Source organism: Protopterus annectens, chromosome 8.part0, assembly GCF_019279795.1.
Source record: "Protopterus annectens isolate FY-2018-M chromosome 8.part0, PAN1.0, whole genome shotgun sequence".
Classification (NCBI taxonomy): Eukaryota; Metazoa; Chordata; order Ceratodontiformes; family Protopteridae; genus Protopterus; species Protopterus annectens.
Window position 1 is genome coordinate 1756937401 of NC_056741.1, and position 22194 is coordinate 1756959594.

General features: G+C 36.8%; 1 protein-coding gene across 1 annotated transcript in view; it reads right to left on the bottom strand.

Moving 5' to 3' along the window:
- The window catches only part of LOC122809622 (cytochrome P450 2J6-like), a 1031988-nt gene that overhangs the window by 470192 nt on the left and 539602 nt on the right, over window positions 1–22194 (bottom strand). Inside the window, exon 7 of the mRNA XM_044081254.1 lies at window positions 1406–1534. Within this exon, the coding sequence (XP_043937189.1) occupies window positions 1406–1534 (129 nt within the window). The remainder of the gene's footprint in view (window positions 1–1405; window positions 1535–22194) is intronic.

A 22194-nucleotide genomic window follows, 5' to 3' on the forward strand; every position in this document is an offset into this window, starting at 1 on the left:
ACCAGGCTGCGGCCTGAGGTTGAGAAACACTTCTATAATGCATTACTGTCACATACTTCTCATTTACATTTTTAAACTTTTTAATTTTTTTTCTTAACAGCATGTTTGTGCACTGCAGAGTGCCAAACAAACATAATCCAATTATTAAAAAAATATATTTTGAATTATTTTCCATTAGGTTTTGGACACACAGCAGATAGTTTTGCACATATATGTGTCTGCTATGCTATTTCTTTCCTTCTTACTGCACTTTTACAGACCTTATTCTATGTTTAACATCCTATACATGGAATTTATCCATGTATGTTTTGGACAGCAGCACAGAGTCTGCAGGACTGATTATCTGCTTGCTGGATCACTCTAACACCCCATTTGCATGCAGTTCACCTGTTTATGAGGTGGTTTGCATGCCACAGACACCTCCATGTTGGAGCACTTGTGTACTCCCCTCAGCTCTGTTTCCTGGATCGCACACCTGCTTACTTTCATGTAAGCAGTGTGCCACCATGCCTACATCGAAAATAATTTCATGTAGGCTTTATTTAATTCCCCCCATGTGTCTTTCTGCTTACTGAATAAAGTACTTATAGCAGATAAATTTTACAGGATTCTATATACCAAATCTGCACCAACCCAAATCCTGTACATAGTCAACTCAAGAAAATTCACAACCCCTTCCCTCAGCATTGTTTTCCCCATTTCTTGGCTCATACAGAGAAAATTGGTTTACTGCAGTAGGTCTTCTCTTTGCTGTAATTTTTTTTCTGCTGTGGGATTGCACAGGCCTTGGTATAAGGTCAAAGATAAATGATTTAACAGACCAAAAGAGATGCATTATATTCAACTGTACTGAAGAATGTAAGTAAGACAGAAAGATATATAGGCAGTGTCATTGTGTGTGTTTGTCTCTCTCTCTCTCTCTCTCTATATATATATATATATATATATATATACATAAAACATGGATGTGTGTGTCTCTAGGAGTGCCCAATCATGTACATGCGTGTATGTGTGTGTGTGTGTGTGTGTGTGTGTGTGTGTGTGTGTGTGTGTGTGTGTGTGTGTGTGTGTGTGTGTGTGTGTGTGTGTGTGTGTGTGTGTGTGTGTGTGTGTGTGTGTGTGTGTGTGTGCGTGTGTGTGTGCATGTGTGTGTGTGTGCTGCATATGTGTGTGTGTGTGTGTGTGTGTGTGTGTGTGTGTGTGTGTGTGTGTGTGTGTGTGTGTGTGTGTGTGTGTGTGTGTGTTGGAGAGAGAGAGAGAAAGAAACCTTCTGTGAATGCAAACTGGAAATGAAGCAATCAGAGACAGAAAGGCCTCCAGCAAGACACTGCAGGCGTGTTAGGTAGCATAGCATAGCATATCAATGCTTTAACTGTTTATAAATCTGTGTAGTAGGCAGTCTTACCTTGAACACAAGGATATGCCATCATTAACAGTAATGCCCATCTCATGCTGTTTGTTGTTGTATCAGTACCAGCTATAAACAAGTCTAACATCTCAATAAGAAGAGAGCCTTCATCAAAGGAGGAAGTGTCTTTTTTTCTCTGTAACAGCCAAGTATGAGGTACAGTTAGTTAATGGTCTATAAAAGTACAAATACTTTATATAGTCATACATTTAGATTTGCTGTTGTAAATACATTTATGCAACAAAGTAATGCAAAAAATGATTTAATAGCCATTCTAAAAACTGAAAAAAACTGCCACATAGACTGGAATCCAAAAGAAGTGCAAACTTTAATACAGACAATAAATCCAAGGAAAGCGCTTTTGTTTGGTAGCTATTACCAAACTTCTTCAGACAAAAAAATAATGCACATACAATCCAGTATATACTAAAGAACACACCCTACCTCATTGAATCAATTAAAATCAATTAAGACCTTTAAAAACTTTTAAAAAGACACATATCCAAGACATATATAAAAGCACAGGAACATATCCAGATAATGCACAAATACTTAATGTACATATATAAAAATATATAAATAATGTAAAAAACGTTTAAATATATATATATATATATATATATATATATATATATATATATATATAAACAGAAACTATATGTACAGGACAGAAATGATAAAATATGTATAAAATATATATACACATTTTTTATCTGTTCAGGGCCTTCAATTTCAGTTTACTGGATATAGAAATAACATTGTTTAAACCTGGGGGCTGGCCAGCATTAAGGAAAACCTGCCACCAGGTTTCCTTTTCCTCAAGGAATAACTTCCAAGGCCCCTTTCTATCCCCACATTTGACCTGTTGTAGCACTACAAATTTGAAAGAGTGATTATGGAAACTTTGAATATGTCCAAATAAAGCATTGTTTATATCCCCCTTGCGAATATCGTACATATGCTCATATATTCGCTGTGGCAACTTACGCTGTGTCTTGCCCACATAAAAACCAGGGCAGGATTTAAAGGTAACAAGAATGAAAATAAGAATTATTTAGGGTAAGCTTTAAGTTGGTTGAATATAGGAGCAGCTTGGTCGAAGTGAGAAAAAGAGAGAGAGAGAGAGAGAGAGAGAGAGATTGTCTTTAAAGACATAAAGTGAACACATTGTAGTATGTCCTTAGATGTCCAAAATGGCTTTGGGTTATTTTATTGGTGTTCTGCATGTTGATGTAGTATTGTTTTTTGTCAAGTTTAATTATTGCCTTTGTAAAAGAGCTGTGGAAAAAGCTGGAGGTGTGATTTTTGTTGTGTTTTTTTTTTTGTCTGATCCAGTTTTCCAGGCCTTGTCCTTGTTATGAATGATTTCCTTGTTTGTCATGATTAGCCAGGCTGGCAGGAATGCCTTTAAAACTGTTTAGCAACTTTTCAATTCTAGTACAGCACTGTCTAATAGAAGTGTTTTCAGCATGGACCATTTGCATGGTTTTAAAGTGGATATGAATGTCTCTGAGTTCAGTTTTGACAGGTTACAAGCAAACTTCTGCAGTGCAGATTGAGCTTGTGGGTAATGAGTTTATTTGTGAATGTTTGGAGATGGTCACTGAGGGTATCTGGAAAAGTCCCTGACAATGTAAACTTGGTGGGTTCTGAAATCTATATCCAATCTAATATAACAGCTGTTGAGTTACAAATTGTTAAACTACTGATATGTTGAATTAAACCTTATAGATTTATAGGGGAAAATGGAAATACACCATGATTGCTATTATGCATAGGAAATCAGTGCCATTGCAGTTTCTGATTTCAGCTTTCAGCCATTTCCAGGCATTCAACAACAGAGCTGATTTAGGTCAGGTGCTTGGTGCAGAGAGTAGTGATGTCTAGGAGGGGTGTGGCTTAGGTTAAAGTGGTAGTAGACAGGAGTTGCAGTGGAGTATGGACTGGGTGCACCATTAGTGGGCAGAGCTATTGAGAGTTTAAATTTAATGTAAGTAAGGGGTGGGTGGGAATTGTGAATAGGATAGGGGAGTGATGTGAGCCCAGATATAGCAAGGCTTAGCAGAACAGGCCTCCCAACCAAAAATAATCACTGGCTTAATAACACTTGATGAACAGCAGTAATGTCAGCAGGAGAACATCATTTTCAGCATTTTATGGTTGCGACTGACAGTAGCCTGCTAACTAATAGAGCAAAGAGTACATTCACAATAAAAAGGCTTACATACTCAATTTGTGCTCACATTTAAAAATGAGATGTTTCAGATGGCTATGCTTATACTAGAAACAGAGAAAAACTTGTTGATTTCATGTGTGATTGCCCTCCTAACCTAGAGCTTGTACCAAAAAATTAAATCAGGTGATAGTAAATGAGGTTGGGAAGTGTCCACAGGAGAGAAGAAAAAAAATCATTCTAGGAGAACCTTTTGTAAGTACAGTAAAGTGAGCTAATTTTTGGTTTAATGTGCAGCTCTTTATATATAATAAGGAACAATATTTTCTTCCTTTACTTGCAGAACTACAGGGAATGAAGGGAAAGTAGTATGTGTATAAAATTTGCACACATTTACATAAAGTAGCAACATTACAGAAATGGCAACAGTGTGTTCATACTTTGTAGTTGGAGATCAGGATGGGATCATGGGGATCTCTGACCAAGTCAGGCGTATAGGTTTCTAGGATGAATCAAAGCTATATCAAGATTAGAATTTTTCAAAATGTGAAAGAAAATGATATAAATTAAATGTCAAAATACAATAGTAATTAACCATGCACAGTGCAGCACAGCACAGGAAATGTTTTGTCAGCATTCCTGACTATCCAGAATATTGTGTTGCAGATGGTGATCCCTTATCCTGAGTTACCTCAAGTATAAAACATACGAAATCACCAAGCATCAGAATTCAGTTACATGAGAAAATGTGGCAGTAAATCAACAGGTTGATTAATTAGTGCTCATTGTAATCTGCAGTATAACAATGTGTTTTAAGTAAAAAAGATAGCTTAACAAAATGTTTAAGATAGTTTTTGTCAGGACCTGTACAAGCTTTGCAGTTGGATCTTTTTGTATTGTGTTAGCATTTGAACAGTGTTGTGCCCATTTGTTTTAATTTCAAAGCAGATACTTCCATAAACAGGCACATGGCACACAAACACACACACACACACATTCTCTCTCATTAAATTTTATTTTTTTTTATTTATCCTTTGTTGACTGGATTAATCTCGCTAGGCTCGTAGCTTTTTTCAGGGAAGGCCAAAGGTGGTATTTATACTACTAAGGGAAATTTGGCCAGTGCATCTGTGAACTTCCCCTACTCTTTTTAATAGGCACTTTGGGATTATTTACAACAACTTGAATAATCATCAGCTGAAACAGATGGGGCCTCATTTTAACACCTCATTTGAAGGATGTCATACTCAGGAATGCAGCAGCTGCTTTTATGCTACACTGCCATGATAGCAAGCCATTGACCTAGTTTGTGAATCAAACCTATTACATCACTGACTCAAAGTGCACATATTTTACAAGTAACGCTTTCTGATTTCTGGATCTCACTCTTCATACCTTCTTTTATTTACCAGATTTGGGCTAAACTTCAGTTTGTAATCCAGTTTGTGGCAGCTTTTCTTCATTTAACTATTTTGTTTTCTTAAATTATCAAACTTACATGCCTTTAGAGCCCTTCAGAAGTTGGCCTTCTGCATAAACTGATTCACTGACTAATGTTCCTATTATAATTTTGATAGATATCTAAACTGGAAAGATTTATACTGCTAAGAGCTTTTGTGTAAACCAAAGTCTTCCCTACTACTTTCGTAATGCACAGTTGTGAAGAGTACTAGTGGATGATTGCAACTTCCTCAGCTGAACTCCCTGATTTCTATTATTCATAGAAAATCATTGCTAGTGCATTATAACTATCTTATCCTTTTTATCTGTTTTAATTCTTGTTTTTAAGCCATCTTTTAACAATTTGTATCTGTTTTTGCTAATTTCAAATAATTATTAAATTGTTTCAAAAAGTGATTGTTTCTTCTGACCCTACACCATATGGGGAAAGTGCTCTTTTTGCCTGTATTCAGTAATTCCAGTAAATAGTTGCACCAGTTTTGCCATTTAAGTGATATATCATTCTGAATTAAATCCTGGTTTCTTTCTATAAAAGGATTAGAGTTAGACTGCATGCCAGAGTGTGACTGCTTTACAGCAAGTTAGAAGTATAATTGCTATTGTCTGTAGAAACCCTAGAGTTTGACATCTTGCATTTCAGGTTTCTAACCCAAATATCCCATTGTGTTCTTAAAACTAGTGTCCTTCTTGTTGTCTAGTCCTTATGTTAATTTGCTAAATTCCTTCTTTCTCCTCTTTCATTAGCTGTTATAAATAACAACAAAATTATCATTTTATGAAGTCGCTTCCTTCATGTTATTTAAATAATTTTATCTTTTCATTGTATTTCATAGATCCTGAATATGGAGTGCTTACCTAGCCATGAGTTGCTCTTTTTCAATTTGCGTTACTATAAATGTGTCTTTGAAAGCTCCTCCCACTCTCATCTCCACTGCTCCTACAGGAGAGTACTGGAAGATCGAACTGGGAGCTTCCTCCCTGAGACTGATAAAGCACAGTGCACATATCAATACCTAACAGTATCAACCCCACTTTTTCTGTCTTACTTTTAAATTCTGCAACATCTGAAAACAGAGTCCATGCACTGGGAATCTTCAAAATATATTGTGTAGTTTACCAAAATTACATGCACCCTCTTTTGCGTTTAGCTTAGTAGTCTAGATACTTAACTACTGGACAAGATAGAAGGTAAGTCTTCTAGTTTCATCCCTGTTGCCAGCCCTTTAGCACTAGGTCTCCTACAACTATGCAGTAACTGCCCTAGGCTAACATATAATGAGCTTATTCAATCAGTGAGAGGTGTAAATACCTAGTTAATCTGGAGGCTTCCCTCTCACCTATGAACTTCATTCACCTCCATCACAGACCTTCACTAGTAATACCAAAATGTCTTAGGCTGAAGCTGTAAGCAGTCACTCCCAAAGCCTCCTAACAACTCTCACTTATGAACTTCATTCACCTCCACTACAAACCTTCACTAGTAGCACCAAAATGTCTTATGCTGAGGCTATAAACAATCACTCACAGAGACTCCTAAAATAAGGTGAATAAGTCTCAGCAAAATTCAGGCCACTCATCCATATCATACATACCTAAGAGATACCCTAAGCAAAGCCTCAGCAAAATTCAGGCCACTCATCCATGTCATACTTAACTCCCTTAAAGGGATACCCTGAGCAAAAACACCCAAAATCTGCCACTTGGAACTCAGCAGCAACAAAACTGACATAATCATAGATGACTCTATTGTCAGGCATGCTGACTCATTACTCACAAGACCAAACAAGGAGAAGGTTCCAATGAATTGTCTTTCAGGCATCAGGATATCTGACATTACAAAGGTCATAAGGACCCTAACACCTGACAGATATGCCTATGTAATGGAAGTGGTACATATGGTAGTGAAGGACTTGTGAGGATAGACCATGAAATGTAATAATAGAGACATGTCAGTACTTCCCATACATTGCAGATGCAGGTAGAACACTAATTCTAGGTGGAATTGATCCTTCCTTCACCCTGAATTATGCCTAGATATAATGAACAGATAATTGGTTTAAATCAATGCTTAAGTATTTTGTGTCATTCCAGAGAACACCAGTATGTGTCAGGATGGGATGATATGCTCAATAGTCCAGCTTGCCTAACTAAGGATGGCCTGCAATTCTCAATCAAAGGCTTCCCCATACTGGCAAAAGCCTTTATTCCCCAATGGTACCTGACGTGATGATGTGAGGTACTGCCAGCTGTGCTAGGAGAAGTAGGCTCAGTGGTGCAGCGGTTAACATTGTCACCTAACAGCCTGAGGTTCTCCGGTTCAATTCGCAGCTGGGGAGCCTTCTGTGTGGAGTCTGCATGTCCTCCTTGCATTCATGAGAGGTTGCTCTGGGTACTGCAGTTTCCTCCCACATTCCAAAGACATGCATCTGGAGCATTTCTCCCTGGGCCTCCGCTGAAAACAAGCTCTGTCCTAGTCGGACTTTTCCGGTCAGCAAATGTTAAATAAATGAATATGCCAGCATAGCCAGCTGGAGTTTTGTAAATAATTATATGTCATTTGTATATCAAACTGATTTGTACAAATTTTGCAAAGAAGTATATGCCATTTGTATATCAAACTGATTTGTACAGATGCTTGTGTTGAAAAATGTATTTGTAAAGCTACTTGTGTTAAAAAGGTGTGTCCTGCTGAACAGAAAAAGAAATACACTTGTAGGTCAGACTGTATTATAACTATTGAAATTAATATATTGTAGCAGAAGATACTGGAACTGAAGAGATTAATCTCAGTCTAGCTAACTTTGAAAAATAGTTTGAAATTAAATTACCTCATAGGCCATAAAGATCATATCTTGCAGTTCTGATTGCATCCAGCAAATACATTTCTGTGAAAACAAGGACAATGAATCCTTGTTGTATTGTCCATAGTAGTGAACTAGTTGCTACTCTGGATGGGTAGAAGTGTTGAAATGGTTTTATGGCTTCCAGACGCTATAACATATCTTAGGAAAGTTCTGTCTGTGCATATGGTAACACATATGTCCGAGATTTTGGTTCACTTTCAAGTACTGGGGTTTGTACGGGAACCAGAAGTCAGATGAGCAGTTGTATGTGTTGTCATCCTGTAATCCAGGAAAGATATGATATTTTAATACTAAATAAATCTGAAGTCTCAGGGCAGTCTGTTTTTTGGAACCTGATATAGAAGGATCTCTCACCCACTTCATCTTGTTTTGCTCTATTAAGTGATCCAGGGAATAGTAATTCTTTAGATCAATCAGGAAAATATAGTGAGATTAGTTAACTACTCTTTTGCTGTATGTGTATGAATCTATTCATCTTTGTTATTTTAATATTTCCTGTGATCAAAACTCTGGTGTTTATTGAACATAGATATTCTGTATTTTCATGTTCTTTTATTATTTATTATTAAATATATTTAAAAATTTAATTGTGGCTGGTCCATTAGAGAATATTTTAACCTTTGAGTGTACTTATATCTATGTGGTGATTCTGTGGCTACTCCTGAAAGCCTTACTGCATAGGTCAAACTCTATCATTTGTATTAATATTAATTTCACTCACTATAATTGGGTACCCTTGTAAGAGCCTTTTAGTAGCTCACTTTGGAGTGTCTGGTCACAATGCAACTACCTTATAGTCTGGGCAGAAGGGAGCATAGCTAGTAAATTGGTGCCAGCCTTTCCCAGGTGTGTGTGTGTGTGTGTGTGCGTGTGTGCATGTGTGTGTGTGTGTGTGTGTGTGTGTGTGTGTGTGTGTGTGTGTGTGTGTGTGTGTGTGTGTGTGTGTGTGTGTGTGTGTGTGTGTGTGTGTGCGCGTGTGTGTGTGTCAGCTGCTTGGAGCAGGGATACAAAGCACTGGTTTCACAGACAGGGTGCTGGAGGACTTGGCTTGGTCACTCAGCTAAGGACTCAACTCTGCAGCTGTGCCAGTGGGGAGTCTTATTGGGATCCTGGAGAGAGATAGAGAGAGATAGAGAGAAAACCAGACCCCGGACTTGAGTGTGTTCTCTGTGGGCTCTTAATGGAATTTGTGCTTGTTGCAGAGTGCTGCATCTGGAAATAATGTGTGTATCTATTTTTATTCCAAGTGAATGTCCCTCTCCAGTGTCAGTGGTGAGGATTCAGTGTTTTTGATTACTGGCCCAGAGGGGGGAATGTCACACCTTTCTTGGGCAGACTTCACTTGATGGACATTCCAACATAACTAACACCATTCCCAAAATTAGACTACATGTCGTGAACAGCAGAAATCTAAACAGTAAATTGCTTAACCTTAAGGCATTGATACATTTGGCAAACATCCATAACTGCATAGTTGTTAAGACTTGGTTTAAATGTAAAGAGAGAATTCCCTATGGTCCTGGGTTGTATACTTTTCATGTCTTCAGGCCCAATGGCAACAGTGATGGAGTCTCCATATTTGTCATGCAACATATTAACTCCCACACCATGCCAATGCCTAGGATCCCAGAAATGGAACTGCACTGCAGACTAGTCTATATTGGATAAATTATCAGTTAATACGTTGTTTCACAACAACCTATTTATCCCTGTTGACCATGTAAGATTTCTAAGTGTTCTAAATGATCCCCCTTTAACAAAAAACCCATTATTTTGGGTGATTTTAACTAGCCTCTGAGTAATGGGTACAGCTTTATCTCCAACATAGGACATGCCCCAAAAATTTCCTAAACTTTATAAACAAAAAACTCTCTTAAGCAGATTGCAAACAAACCTGTTAGATGAAAGAATATTCTTAACCTGACTCTTGCAAATATGGTTATCCCTTATATTGCCCCTTATACTAGTCATCTGGTATCTCCTTCCTCAGTGAATCCTGACTACAGACTTATGATCTTCTCTTTTAATTCCAAAAAGCCCCTACAGCAAATTCCACTGAATTTAAGAAGTACAAATGTGCCGTACTAAGCCTATTCTATGATGAAATATCAACACTCACTTATGACTGCATTACCCTTGATCTTGATACAGCAACAAGTTTCATTAAGGAATTCCACACCCACAAAAAAAAATGCATAGAGCTAGGAGTTCAGAACTGTGTATCATGAAAAATACAAAAATAAACAACCTTGGTGGTCCACCACCATAAATAAACTTACAACAAAAGAAATAAACTCTTTAAATTAAATAGGATCTAAACACCTTTTCTCAAGGCAAATATCAGAAGCTTTACAGAAAAAAAAACTGAAAAGCACTATAAAGGATCCCATGAATATAAGCTGGCCTCTGAAGCTATAGATGACTATGAAAGTAACAATTTGAAATGTTGGGACCCACTAAAGCAAGTCCTGAAACACAGAGGCCGAATATACACAAGCTCCAAGATAGCCATTTCTTGGAATATTCCCTTTTCCATGAAGTATGGTGATTTCAGAGTTGGTATGTATAAGTTTGGGGAGGTGTGTGTGGGTGGGTGGGGTAGTTGCTTGCAAACAAGAAGTTTAAAGGAGAAGAGAAATTTTTGAGATTCGCTTCTGCTGTAGTTTTTTTTTTTTTTTCGGCTTGTCAGAACTTAGAATTTCAAGTGCTGACATTTCAGTAGGGTGCCAATTAGAAATCCTTCTTTATCTGTGTTAGAAAATTAATAAATAACACCTTACAATGCTCTAAACTTATCCATTATGATGCCTCCTAATCTGATGCAATGTCCTTGCAAACAAATTTAGTGTCAGTTTCACCAATGAGCCTTTTATCCAGAACCCTAAATTAGCTGGATCCCCTTACTCTCACAATTATCTTTAAAGTTCTTTTACTGAAAATGCTAACCAAGACAAAAAATACTTCCTCCACAAGACCTAACAATATACCAGATTGTTTAATTAATAGTGTTAAGCATGTTCTTGCAGACTCACTACTTAAATTATTTGAGCTAAGTTTAGCTACTGGTTTCACCCCTGATGAGTGGCACACTGAAGTGGTGATGTCCCCCCATAAAGGTGGCCTTATAACCAGCTTGGATAATTACAGACCTATCTGCTCTACAAGCCTCATCTGCAAAGCCATGGAAGTAATAGAATTGACTTTATAAAATACAATATCAACAGTATTATAAGAACTGACCCCAAACAGTTTAGCTTTGTGAGGGACAGATCCTACTTGTTGACCCTAGTAAACTTCTTTGAAAGAATTACAGAAGCTGTAGACAGTGACCATGTGGTACACATGGTAAATCTTGACATGGTCAAGGGGTTCAACCCTATTCCCCATGCTGGCATCATGCACAGACTGAATGCTTCAAAAGTTGGCCATATGTGGTAAGGTGGACAGCAAACTGGATGAAAGGCAAGACATACGCAGTGCAACTTGTAGCTGCCTCAACAGAAAGTATGAAAGTTACCAGTGGTGTCCTTCAGCATTCAGTGCTAGGACATCTCTGTTTATACCTTTACTTCTCAATTATCCAAGCAGAGAGCCAAGATCTCTGGCTAACAAAGTTTGCAGATGATTTTAAACTGGGGTTCTTGTTAAATCACCCTCTGACACTCGGAATGAAATTCCCCTAGTAAACTCTTAGTGTACTAAAAGTGCACTCAAACTAAATGGTAAAAGTTGTACTACCATCCCTTTTGGTAGGTAACCCCTCCCCTCATGTTATTGTATAGATAATACATTCTTATAAATTAAATGAAAATGTAAGAAAATAAAACTGTGATCAACATGAACTATAAACTTTAATAAAACAGAAAATGTAAAATAAAAGATAAGTGCTTTCACAGATACACAGTCTGATTCTTCAGACCATATAAAAAAACACTAAAGGAAGAGAATTTAAAAATTTAACAAGGCCCAATCACTAAAACACATGCAGTCAGCTGACTATTCACTCATTAATGAATAAACCAGTCAAGTGTTCACTATGAGCCAAGCCCCTAAAATTGTAATTCAGTGATGTAGGGGCTGGAATTTCAATACTGGTTTCAATGAACTTGTCCCATTCAATCATGGTGGAAGGTGTGCTTGTAAAAGTAGTATCCAATGTAGGTCACGGCATTCTTTTATATTATTCTGATCTCCACCCCACACATTCAATGAAGTCAGCTCAAGCATGAACAATATGAATAAGTGATCACTACTTCATTCCATTACATGCTTGGCCATGGCATTGGTTACTTTCTTTTTATTTATATCATTTATATGTTCCAGAAGCCTTTCTTTTAGCATGTAATTCATTTTGCCAACATAGAAGGCTCTGCAGACAGTGCAGTCTACATAATAAACCAGATCGTAACTCTTACAGTCAGCATAAAAGTCTATTTCTATTATAAAACCAGTACTGGGTTGCAGAAATGAGATGTTTGTTAGAATATATTTACAAGTGCGGCATTTAAAAGTCCCTTTTTGATCAGAGTGAACTGCAGTCTCTGTCAAGTTGTTCTGATAGCATAATTGTTGCTTAAGGGAAAGGTTATTCCTAAAACAAAACCTAGGAGAATCATCAATAACCTTTCTGATGTCAGGGTTAGCTTGTAAAACAGACCAATTATTTTTCAAAATATTACATACTACATTCACATCACTCAAACAGGTGAGACAAACCATATTTTTATGGCATGTACCAGCAGACGCAGCATCTCCAACATTATCATTCCTGGATCTCTCAGAAAAGTAAGGTCTTCCATCACTATCCTGCATACAAAGTACCTCATTCATGCACTGTTCACTCTCATGTAATTTATATCCTTCAGCTAGAAATTCATTCTTAATAAGTCCAAAAGCTGAAACCAGGTCATTGTCATCATCATGTAACCTCATTATCTGCAGGAATTGTCCCTTTATAACATTTCTACTAACATGACTAGGATGCATACTGGTTCTGTGTAGCAGGGTATTCTTACAAGGTTTTCTGTGGAGACAAGTGTAGCAACATCCCAGTGCTCCCTCATCAACAGTAACATTGAGGAAGTCTATACTTTCATGAGAAAGGCAATAACTAAACTACAAAAATTCAGTTGTCCCTTCATAACATTTCTACTAACATGACTAGGATGCATACTGGTTCTGTGTAGCAGGGTATTCTTACAAGGTTTCCTGTGGAGACAAGTGTAGCAACATCCCAGTGCTCCCTTATCAAATGTAACACTGAGGAAGTCTATACTTTCATGAGAAAAGCAATAACTAAACTACAAAAATTCAGTTGTTTTGTGTAGAAAATCAATAAAACTATTCAAGCTCTGTTCTGTTTCTTTCCATACAAGAAAGATATCATCCACAAATCTCCTGTAGAACAGGATATTCCCTACAAAAATATTATTGTTTAATACATAGTCCTGTTCTCAGCATGCAGGGACTAAGCTGGCATAAGTGTTGACACATGCAGTGCCCTTCGCAACTCCTGTCTGCTGGATGTAAAAGTCATTGTTGAAAACAAAGATATTATTTTGGAGTATAAGTTCAATAAATTCACACAGCAAATTGACCTTACTCACTGGCCAGTCAGTATTGTTACCAATGAATCACCTCACACAATCAATGCCCCAATCACTGGGTTTCACTGTAAACAGTAAAGCTACATCTAATGTGATAAAAGCATAGTTGTAATTCCCATCATATTGATCATACCAAGAAAAAAAGTTCCTCTAAGAAAGTCTAAGTATCCTTCAGTCCTGTCACTGCCTTATTGAGTGAAGGTCCAAATGCCTTCTCTATGAATATTGATAGAGATTCTGTGAGCTAGCCATGGCTGGATACAGTAGGATGAATAGGTGGTAGTAGAGGGTCCTTATGTATCTTAGATAGGCCATATAATATTGGAATGATGGGATGTTCAATATGAAAATATTCATGTAGTTCCTCACTAACCTGGCCAGTCATAAGTAGGTTGTAGACTAACACATGTACTTTATCATTAGTGGCTTTAACTAAATGTCCTTCTTATAAGTCTTGACATCATGCAACATGGAATACATCTGTTCAAAGTAGAACTGCTTCTCCATAATTATTATTCTCCCACCTTTATCTATTGGTTATATATCAAGGTGGGGGCCAGATATTAACTCTTCTAATGTGGTATCTTGTTGAGATGTTAAATTATAGAAAGAATGTTTATGTTTAGTTGGCAGGGAAGAATGTAGGTATTGAATATCATATGAAGCAGTTTAGAATATTGTTACTCCGAAAGCCCTAGCTCATGAACAGTTATCACAGGTGCATCAAAAATGTTTGTTTGGACATAAATTATGGTGTTATTACTTATGTTTATGTTATGTCTATTATATTACATTATGATATTCTTTTCTTATTAGGTCAGTTTGCAAAAACATGCCTCCTCCCAGTAATGGCTGGTGAATAAGCAGACATAAGTCAACGTTTTGCTTCCATAAGGTGGAATGTACATATTCATCAGGTAGTCTACATAGTAGTGAAGACAGTAGTTATAGATAATTGTGTCCCTTGTAGCATTTGCTTAGTCATGTCAGTTGTTCCTTATTTTTGGTTCTTAGGCATGTTTATTAACAAAGCATATTATATTCTGATATGAGTGCATTCAATTCAATGCGTTATACAAATATGATTTATTGCTTAACAGCTATTATTTAATTTCATATTATCTAGATTGCTCAAGTATTGCCTTCTCCTAAAATATGAATCTGAACTTCTCTCTCTTACCCAAAAGGTATTTAACACAGTTGAACAATGGTTCACACAGCGTTGCCTTCTTTTGAACCCCAAAAAGACTAAACTCCTCCTCTTCAATCCTACTCACAAGTCATTTCTGTTTGATTTCTCAGTTACATCCACCAGTGGTACAATTATATCACTGGACCCAACCACCAAACTACTGGGTATCACCATTGATAACAATCTGAACTTTGACATCCATATCAACAATACTATAAAAACTGTCAACAAAAAACTTGGCCCTCTCTATAGGATTAAACCCTTTCTTTCCCCTACAGCAAGAACAACCAGAGCTCACACTCATCTAATCTCTACTCTCCTCTATGCCTCACCCATTTTTACTAACCTATCAAAAATAACCTCAGCAAACTGGAAATGTCCTACAATAGCATCACCAGATTTGCAACAGGAAACCCTTACAGAACCCATCATTGCATAAATATAAAGCAGCTTGGATGGCTGGAACTACAAAACCTGATTAAATTCCATCAACTAACCATTGCCCATAAAACTCTTTATAAACCTTCCAGTACTCCTATTCTATCTACCCTCATCACCCCATATACAAATCTGAAGTCCCTACATTCCTCACACAAAAATCTTCTACACACCTCTAAACCTAACAACAAGGCTGGAGAATCTCTATTCTCCAATGCTGTCGGAAAAACCTGGAATCTTCTCCCCAGTGACCTTTCCTCTCTTCCCTCTCTATCACTGTTCAAAAACAGACTGAAACTCTACCTTAGAACACACTGGTTGTGCCCCTGTACTAAACCTGACTAGGTATCTATCCATCTGTTTAAACTTAGCTCTGCCTATCCCAGACTACTCATGAACTTGTATATATTCCTTTTGACTATAAATACAGACTCCCTCCTAAACTACACTGTGTCCAACCTCTGTAAATACTTTCTACTGAAGAATTTCTTTATTTTTATATAATTAACCTGTCTTCTCTTTTGACTTTATTTCTTTTTATGTATTATACCTGTATGTTGTATAGTATATACATTCTTGCACCATAAGTATTCTTTTTTGTCCTCGCAGAATTTTCTGTTGTAACCTGGAATATGCATTGTATATAATGAATGTTGCTATTTAGTCATTTTTTGTTGTAACCTGGAATCTGCATTTTTTATAATGAATGTTGTTATTTAGTCATTTTTTTTTTTGTTTGCTAAGTTTTTCATGTATCTGTCTTGGAGCTTATCTCCCCGGGCCTCTACTGAAAATGGACATATATCCAATTAGACTAGCCCGGTCAACAAATGTAAAATAATAAATAATAAAATAATAAATATCACTCCTCCTCCTGAACAGTATTCTGTAAGGATTTTTTCCACCGAATCTATTTATTTCTATGTAGTTTGCTACCTCCCTTTTCTAAATATCCCACATACATTTTTTTTCTTATTTACAACATTCAATAATTCTCTTAAGTTTGGTTTTGTTTTTGATTTCCATTTTTCTAATAACTACTTTTTGGCAGCCATCAGTACTAATCTTAGTAGGGTCTTATTCTGTCTAGAGAATCCAGTTGCTATATCCCAGACCAAAAGAATAGTTTTCTTAGGTAAAATAATTTGCTCCCCCAACATTTTTGTCAATGCATCTTGTAAGGAATTTCTAAAATCTGCCACCTTATTGCATTCTCAAAAAGTATGTTTCCAGATGCCCTCTCTTCCACAGCACACCTCCAGCAAATGCTAACTACCTGTACACAGATTCTCTGAAGTTTGCTTGAGGTATAAAGATATCTCTGCAAACATATCCATGCAAAACATCCAAAACTTCCAAAGCTTGTTGCATACTTGAGCACCATAAAAATAACCCCCATTGTTTCTTTATATATCCCTTTCCATTCTCATTTCACTGTCTACTCAAAACTCCTCTGATTGGTTCTTGTTGTAATCATGCATTATTACATATGCCCTACTAATTATCCTCTTTGTTTACCTCAGCTTCTGTTCTAGAATCATCTATAAACTCAACCAGAGCTGTTCTCTCACTTAACACTCCCTATCCCCTTCTCTTTGCCTATACTCTATTATGAACCCTTGATAGGGAAGGTAGTCTACAACCTACAGTCTGAACTTCTGCTTAGCCTGTACAACCTACAGTCTGAACTTCTGCTTAGGTTGATCACAGGATCCTTTGTTATTTGCTCCCAATATTATGGTTCCTTTGCTCATTTTCTCCAGCAAATTCTAGCTCCAACTTGAAAGTTTTATATGCCCGTACTTGCAATCATCTGTATTAGTAGAATCTACTTTCTTTATTCCTGTTTTGGCTTAGTTCTCAAAGTATTTTCTGCTACTTTGTAAATATAATATTATACATGGTTGTTATTATTCTCCTTAAATGCCTGCATCCAAAATTCAACTTTCTCCTTGTTGTGTGCCCCTCCACTCCTATTTCAATATAATTTCTTGCCACTTGGATTTGTAGCTTGTGTTATGCATTTGCCCTTAACTGTATAGCTCTAAAGTATCCCTTCAAAGCTGATAGCCCTAAACCATATTATCCTACATAACAAATTGCTGCAATTCTTATAAATTATGACCCACAACGTCTCTTTGGTTTGATAAAAATGCACCTGCCCTGTATGCATTATTAAGGAGACTTGAAACATGTTTACTGCTTGTACCTTACTATAAATATCCACCGTCAACAGCATCCAACTTCTCAACTTTTGTTCTATCTTTTGTTTGATCTTCTCCCACATATCCTTAGCTATAGTAATAGAACCCTTTTTTTAATCTAAACACATAAATGTTTATCTTACGTCCCCATAAATATAGGTATTGCTGAAACAGTTCATATGTGGAAGCATAGATTACTGCCAAAGCCTTTGTTTTATGTTTATGTATTTTATGTCTTGAAAAACAAACAAAACTTTTTTAAAATGTTTCACAACACATGGGAATATCCTTCTCTGGATTTATCAAGTACAATATAGTATCATCTGCAAATAAGACTCATTTTTCTTGAAAGCCATGCCAAGTATACCCTTGAATTTTTTAATCCCTTATTTTCTTTGCTACTAGCTCAGAGTATAATGCAAATAACAAAGGAAAATAAATGAACCCTGCCTGGTTCCCCTGTCCAAATCCACCTTTTCAAAGAGTGACCCTCCTACCTTGATTGTTGCCTTTGACCTTTCATACAGCTGCCTGACTTACCCATTATCACCCATTATTCTGTCAGGAAATACAAATACTGTCATTGCCCTACTCATAAAATTCCAGCTAACTCTGTTGAATGCCTTCTCTGCATCAAGATTCATCAACAATAATAGTGTCTTCTTGAACTCAGCTTCCCTTTAAATCACTATTATTCTGTTGATGCCAAATGCTTGCCTTTCTTCCACAAAAACACATTGATCTGTATCTGTCAATTTTGGCAACACTTCAACAATTCTCATAGCTAATGTAGACACAAATGTTTTATAATCACGATTCAGAATTGAAATTGGTCTATATAAATTTGGATTTAAAATTATCTTTGCCCTCTTTTAGCAATACAGCCACCATGTTTTTTAATGCAAGATGCAGCTACCGTCACTTCCTTAAAGAAGTCCTTACAGATCATCACTCTTCCTTAAACTTTGACAGGAATATCATGTCTCCCTGGTGACTTCCCTTTGATTGATCTTATATCACCATTTTTTATCTCATCCCCTTCCATAGCTGTTAATAATTCTTGAACCTCATCTTCCTCTAATCTTGGCATATTAAAATTTTCCATAAATATTTTTAATTGTGCCTTTTCTTGGATCACCAGTTCCTCTGCTCTATTTATATTGTCTTAGAATTACTGAAATATTTAATACCTCTGTTGGGTCTCTAGTTATTTTTCTAGTCATAGTCTTCCTCGGTTTTATAACACCCCTTACTATTTCTGTTGCCTACGTTGTTATGCTAACAGTGCACTTGGATTGTTTTATATATATATATATATATATATATATATATAACAGCGACCTTTCTAAACTCATGCAAATTATCCAAATGCTCCTTTATTTTCCATTTAACTATCAATTTAGACTCAAAGTCTTCTGCAATATTTTTAGCATTTGATAATTCTTGTAGATAATTTGTATTGTTTTTCCCATATCTCTTTTCCTCTCATTTCTTCCTTATTTTTAACTTCCATTTTGATTTTATCCCACTCTTCTGCTAACCCCATCTGAATAAATTAGTACATTCCCTAGCAAGTCTTATATTGTTTTCACTATCCATGCCTTAAAATTATCTTTTATAAAGGGCAAGTAAGAAAGTGTCATTTTTACTGAATTATCTTTATCTTAGTTTATATTGGTACAAGGTCTAAAATAGTTATTAGATGTGTTTTAAAACATTTAACTAAATATCCATTCTCCTGAGAAACAGTAGTCTGTCCATTGTATCTTGGGGAATACTATATGGGTTCTGTCTGGATTCCTACTAGTAATTACATAACACTTCTATTCCAAATATCCCCATATATTTATTTAAAAATCTACTCTCTTTTGTTATATTTTCCCTTCTAGGTTCCCTGATATATCTTCACTATTACTTCCCATGTTCTAATCTCCACCTATGAATAATATTGCCAGCTGGAAACTGATTACCTTTCTCCATAACTCTCTTAAGTTCCTTCATATTAGTGTTAGAGGGAATATAAATACATAGCATGTAATCTTCCTTCTCTGCCAATAACCTCTGATTACCACATATCTGCCACTGATATCTTTCTCCTCCTCCTCTATTACTATTGAATCCCATCTCACAGTCAGTATTATTATTTCTGATTTCCTTTTTCCCAGATACTCTGTTGAATAACCATTATGAAACCCTTTCTTTGTCAAATTCATCTATTTGCCCATTTCTAACTAAATGTGTCTCTTGAAAGACTACTGTTTGTACCCTACACTTCTTATGATAATCCAATGATCTTTGCTTCCTGTCCATACTTACAATGTCATTCACATTCCAGGATATGACTGATAAGGCAGTTATTATGATAACATGCTATTACCTTTCCATATTTTACATGAAAGTTTTTATTTAAATATGTTTCCAAATTACAACTTGCATGCACATATTAATGTTTGGCAGGCTGATGTTATATGCAATTGCAGCTTCTTGTATTTTTTTTTACACTGACACATCATATTTACCCAAAATTTTCATATCAACAAAATCAATTAAAAAAACAAAAAAAATGCTTATTTTCATTTTAACCTCTCAACCCCTTTTAATATACAGCAAATACAGGATAGATACACTTCCATATGTGGGCAGATGCCTCAGATAGACAGCTGCACCTACAGCCTTTACCCATACTGACAGAAAATGTGTGTAAACTAGGTAAAAGTCCTCTGTAAGTACAACAGAAGTAAATCTCGAAGAAAACCAAAGAGGTCCAACCATGGCTGGGTGTATAGTAACTTTAATAAAACAACAAAGAGTAAGTGCTTTCACAACCTCATGGCTGCTTCTTCAGATTTTGAGTCGTGAGGTCGTGAAAGCGCTTACTCTTTGTTGTTTTATTAAAGTTACTATACACCCAGCCATGGTTGGTCCTCTTTGGTTTTCTTTGAGATTTACCCATACTGAAGTTAGGTTTAATCATGCTGCCAATGCATGTTAAAGCCTGTGTTTCATCCTGCACTTTCACCATTTTTTCTTGACCCATCTCAACTTCCCTCAGAGATGTGAAAAATAAAAGTATAGTTGTGTAACAAGTTGCTATAACAGCTGATGTCTTACTGATAACTGTTACAGTACTCTAAACAGTTGGGTTATGCCTCTAAATAACCTGGATGTCTGTCCAGTGTACCAAATCCTAAACCTTCCATACAGCCATATTCCTGGTGTATGACATAAGCCTGTGGGCATAACAGTCTGTAAGTGGATGTAGGAGCATGAAAGCCTCAGACTATCTCAATGCCAGTTGACTGGATGACTCCTGAGTAGAAGCAACCATATAGGTAAAGTGTTAGATAAGAGCAGGGAAATGGAGAATGGCTCACCCTTAGTCCATGAGAAACCCAGGACAACAGTTATACAAACACTAGGGGATGGAATGGAGGCATGGAATACAGCAACAGTGATCAGTAGGACATCTACTGCTATGGTAAGTTCTAACATGACTGTACTTTGTCCTTCTTTAGATCATTGTTACAGTATTCCAAACAGGTGAGTGATTCCCAGGCTAATAGGTGGATAGCATGGATGGAGCAGGCATAGGAGAATTCTCAATTAGGCAAGTGAGAATAGTTCTGGCAAAGGAGGGTCTGGATCTTGAGAAGGCATCTATCCTACAGTACTTTGTTAAAGTGTGTACAGAAAACTGAGCAGCTGATATAGAATAGTTCTGGAATTTAAATATTTGTAAACTGAGGTAAAAGTTCTAATGGAATGAGCTTTTACTAGACTAGGCAATGATTGTACATGGTGTGTGTTGCAAAATGATATGGATTTAGAAATCCAGTTAGTAATAGTTTGTTTTTAGACCAGGTTACCTGATATGGCCTTTTGGAAGGAGACAGACAGCTGTTCTGCTTTTCAGATATCTTTGGTCTTGTCCAAAAAAAAAATAAATAAAACAATAAAATTAGGCTGTTTTTGCACATCCAAAGAATAAAGAATTTGCTCCCCCCTTGTTCTGAGGCCTAGGGAATAAGGTGTGGAGATGAATGACCTTGTTGAGGGACAGCATATTGACTGCCTTAGGCATAAAGGAGGAGTTGGCACTGTTCTTATAAATGTTAACGAAGAGAGGAGAAACCATAAGAGACTGAGGATCACAGACTCTCCTAGCAGAAGTAAGGACCACTAGGAAGATAGTTTTCCGGGTACAGAATCTTAGCAAAGTATAAGCTGCTGGTCCAAAAGGTGGCAGAGTAAGTTTATCCAGAGCAAGGTGTAGGTCCTACAAAGCAGGATAACTTTCCTAAGTAGGTTCAAGGGAAGGACACCCTTGAGACACTAATTGACCTCTAACATAGAAAACAGTGGAGAGTCTAGAGGTAGTCAGGCAGAAATAGGAGATAGCTGTGCCTTGATAGAGGAGTAGGCTAAACCTGCTCTTAATAACATTCACAGATAAGACCAGATAGTCATTACCTGAGTTTGTGTAGGTCTGATTCATAAGGTTTCCTTGCCTCCTTAACAATGTGAAATATGTCCTCAGAGAGTTGGTGTCTGAAAGTAATCAGAATTCTATCATCAAACTGTCAGGCTGAGGGAGAAGAGGTTGAAGTAAAGCAGAGATAGCTTGCATTGTATGAGCAAGTCCACCCTGTAGGGAAACTTGTGGTGATGACCCCCTGGCTAGTTGATAGAGAAGTAACCAATGGTGCATGGGCCAAAAGGGGAGTCACCAGCAACTTGGACCTCTTGATCTTTAACAAGGCATTTGGGATCAGAGGCATGGAGAAGGCAAACAGAAACCTCCTTACCCAAAGGAAGGACATGGCATCTGTCCTCCAAGCCAGAAGGAAA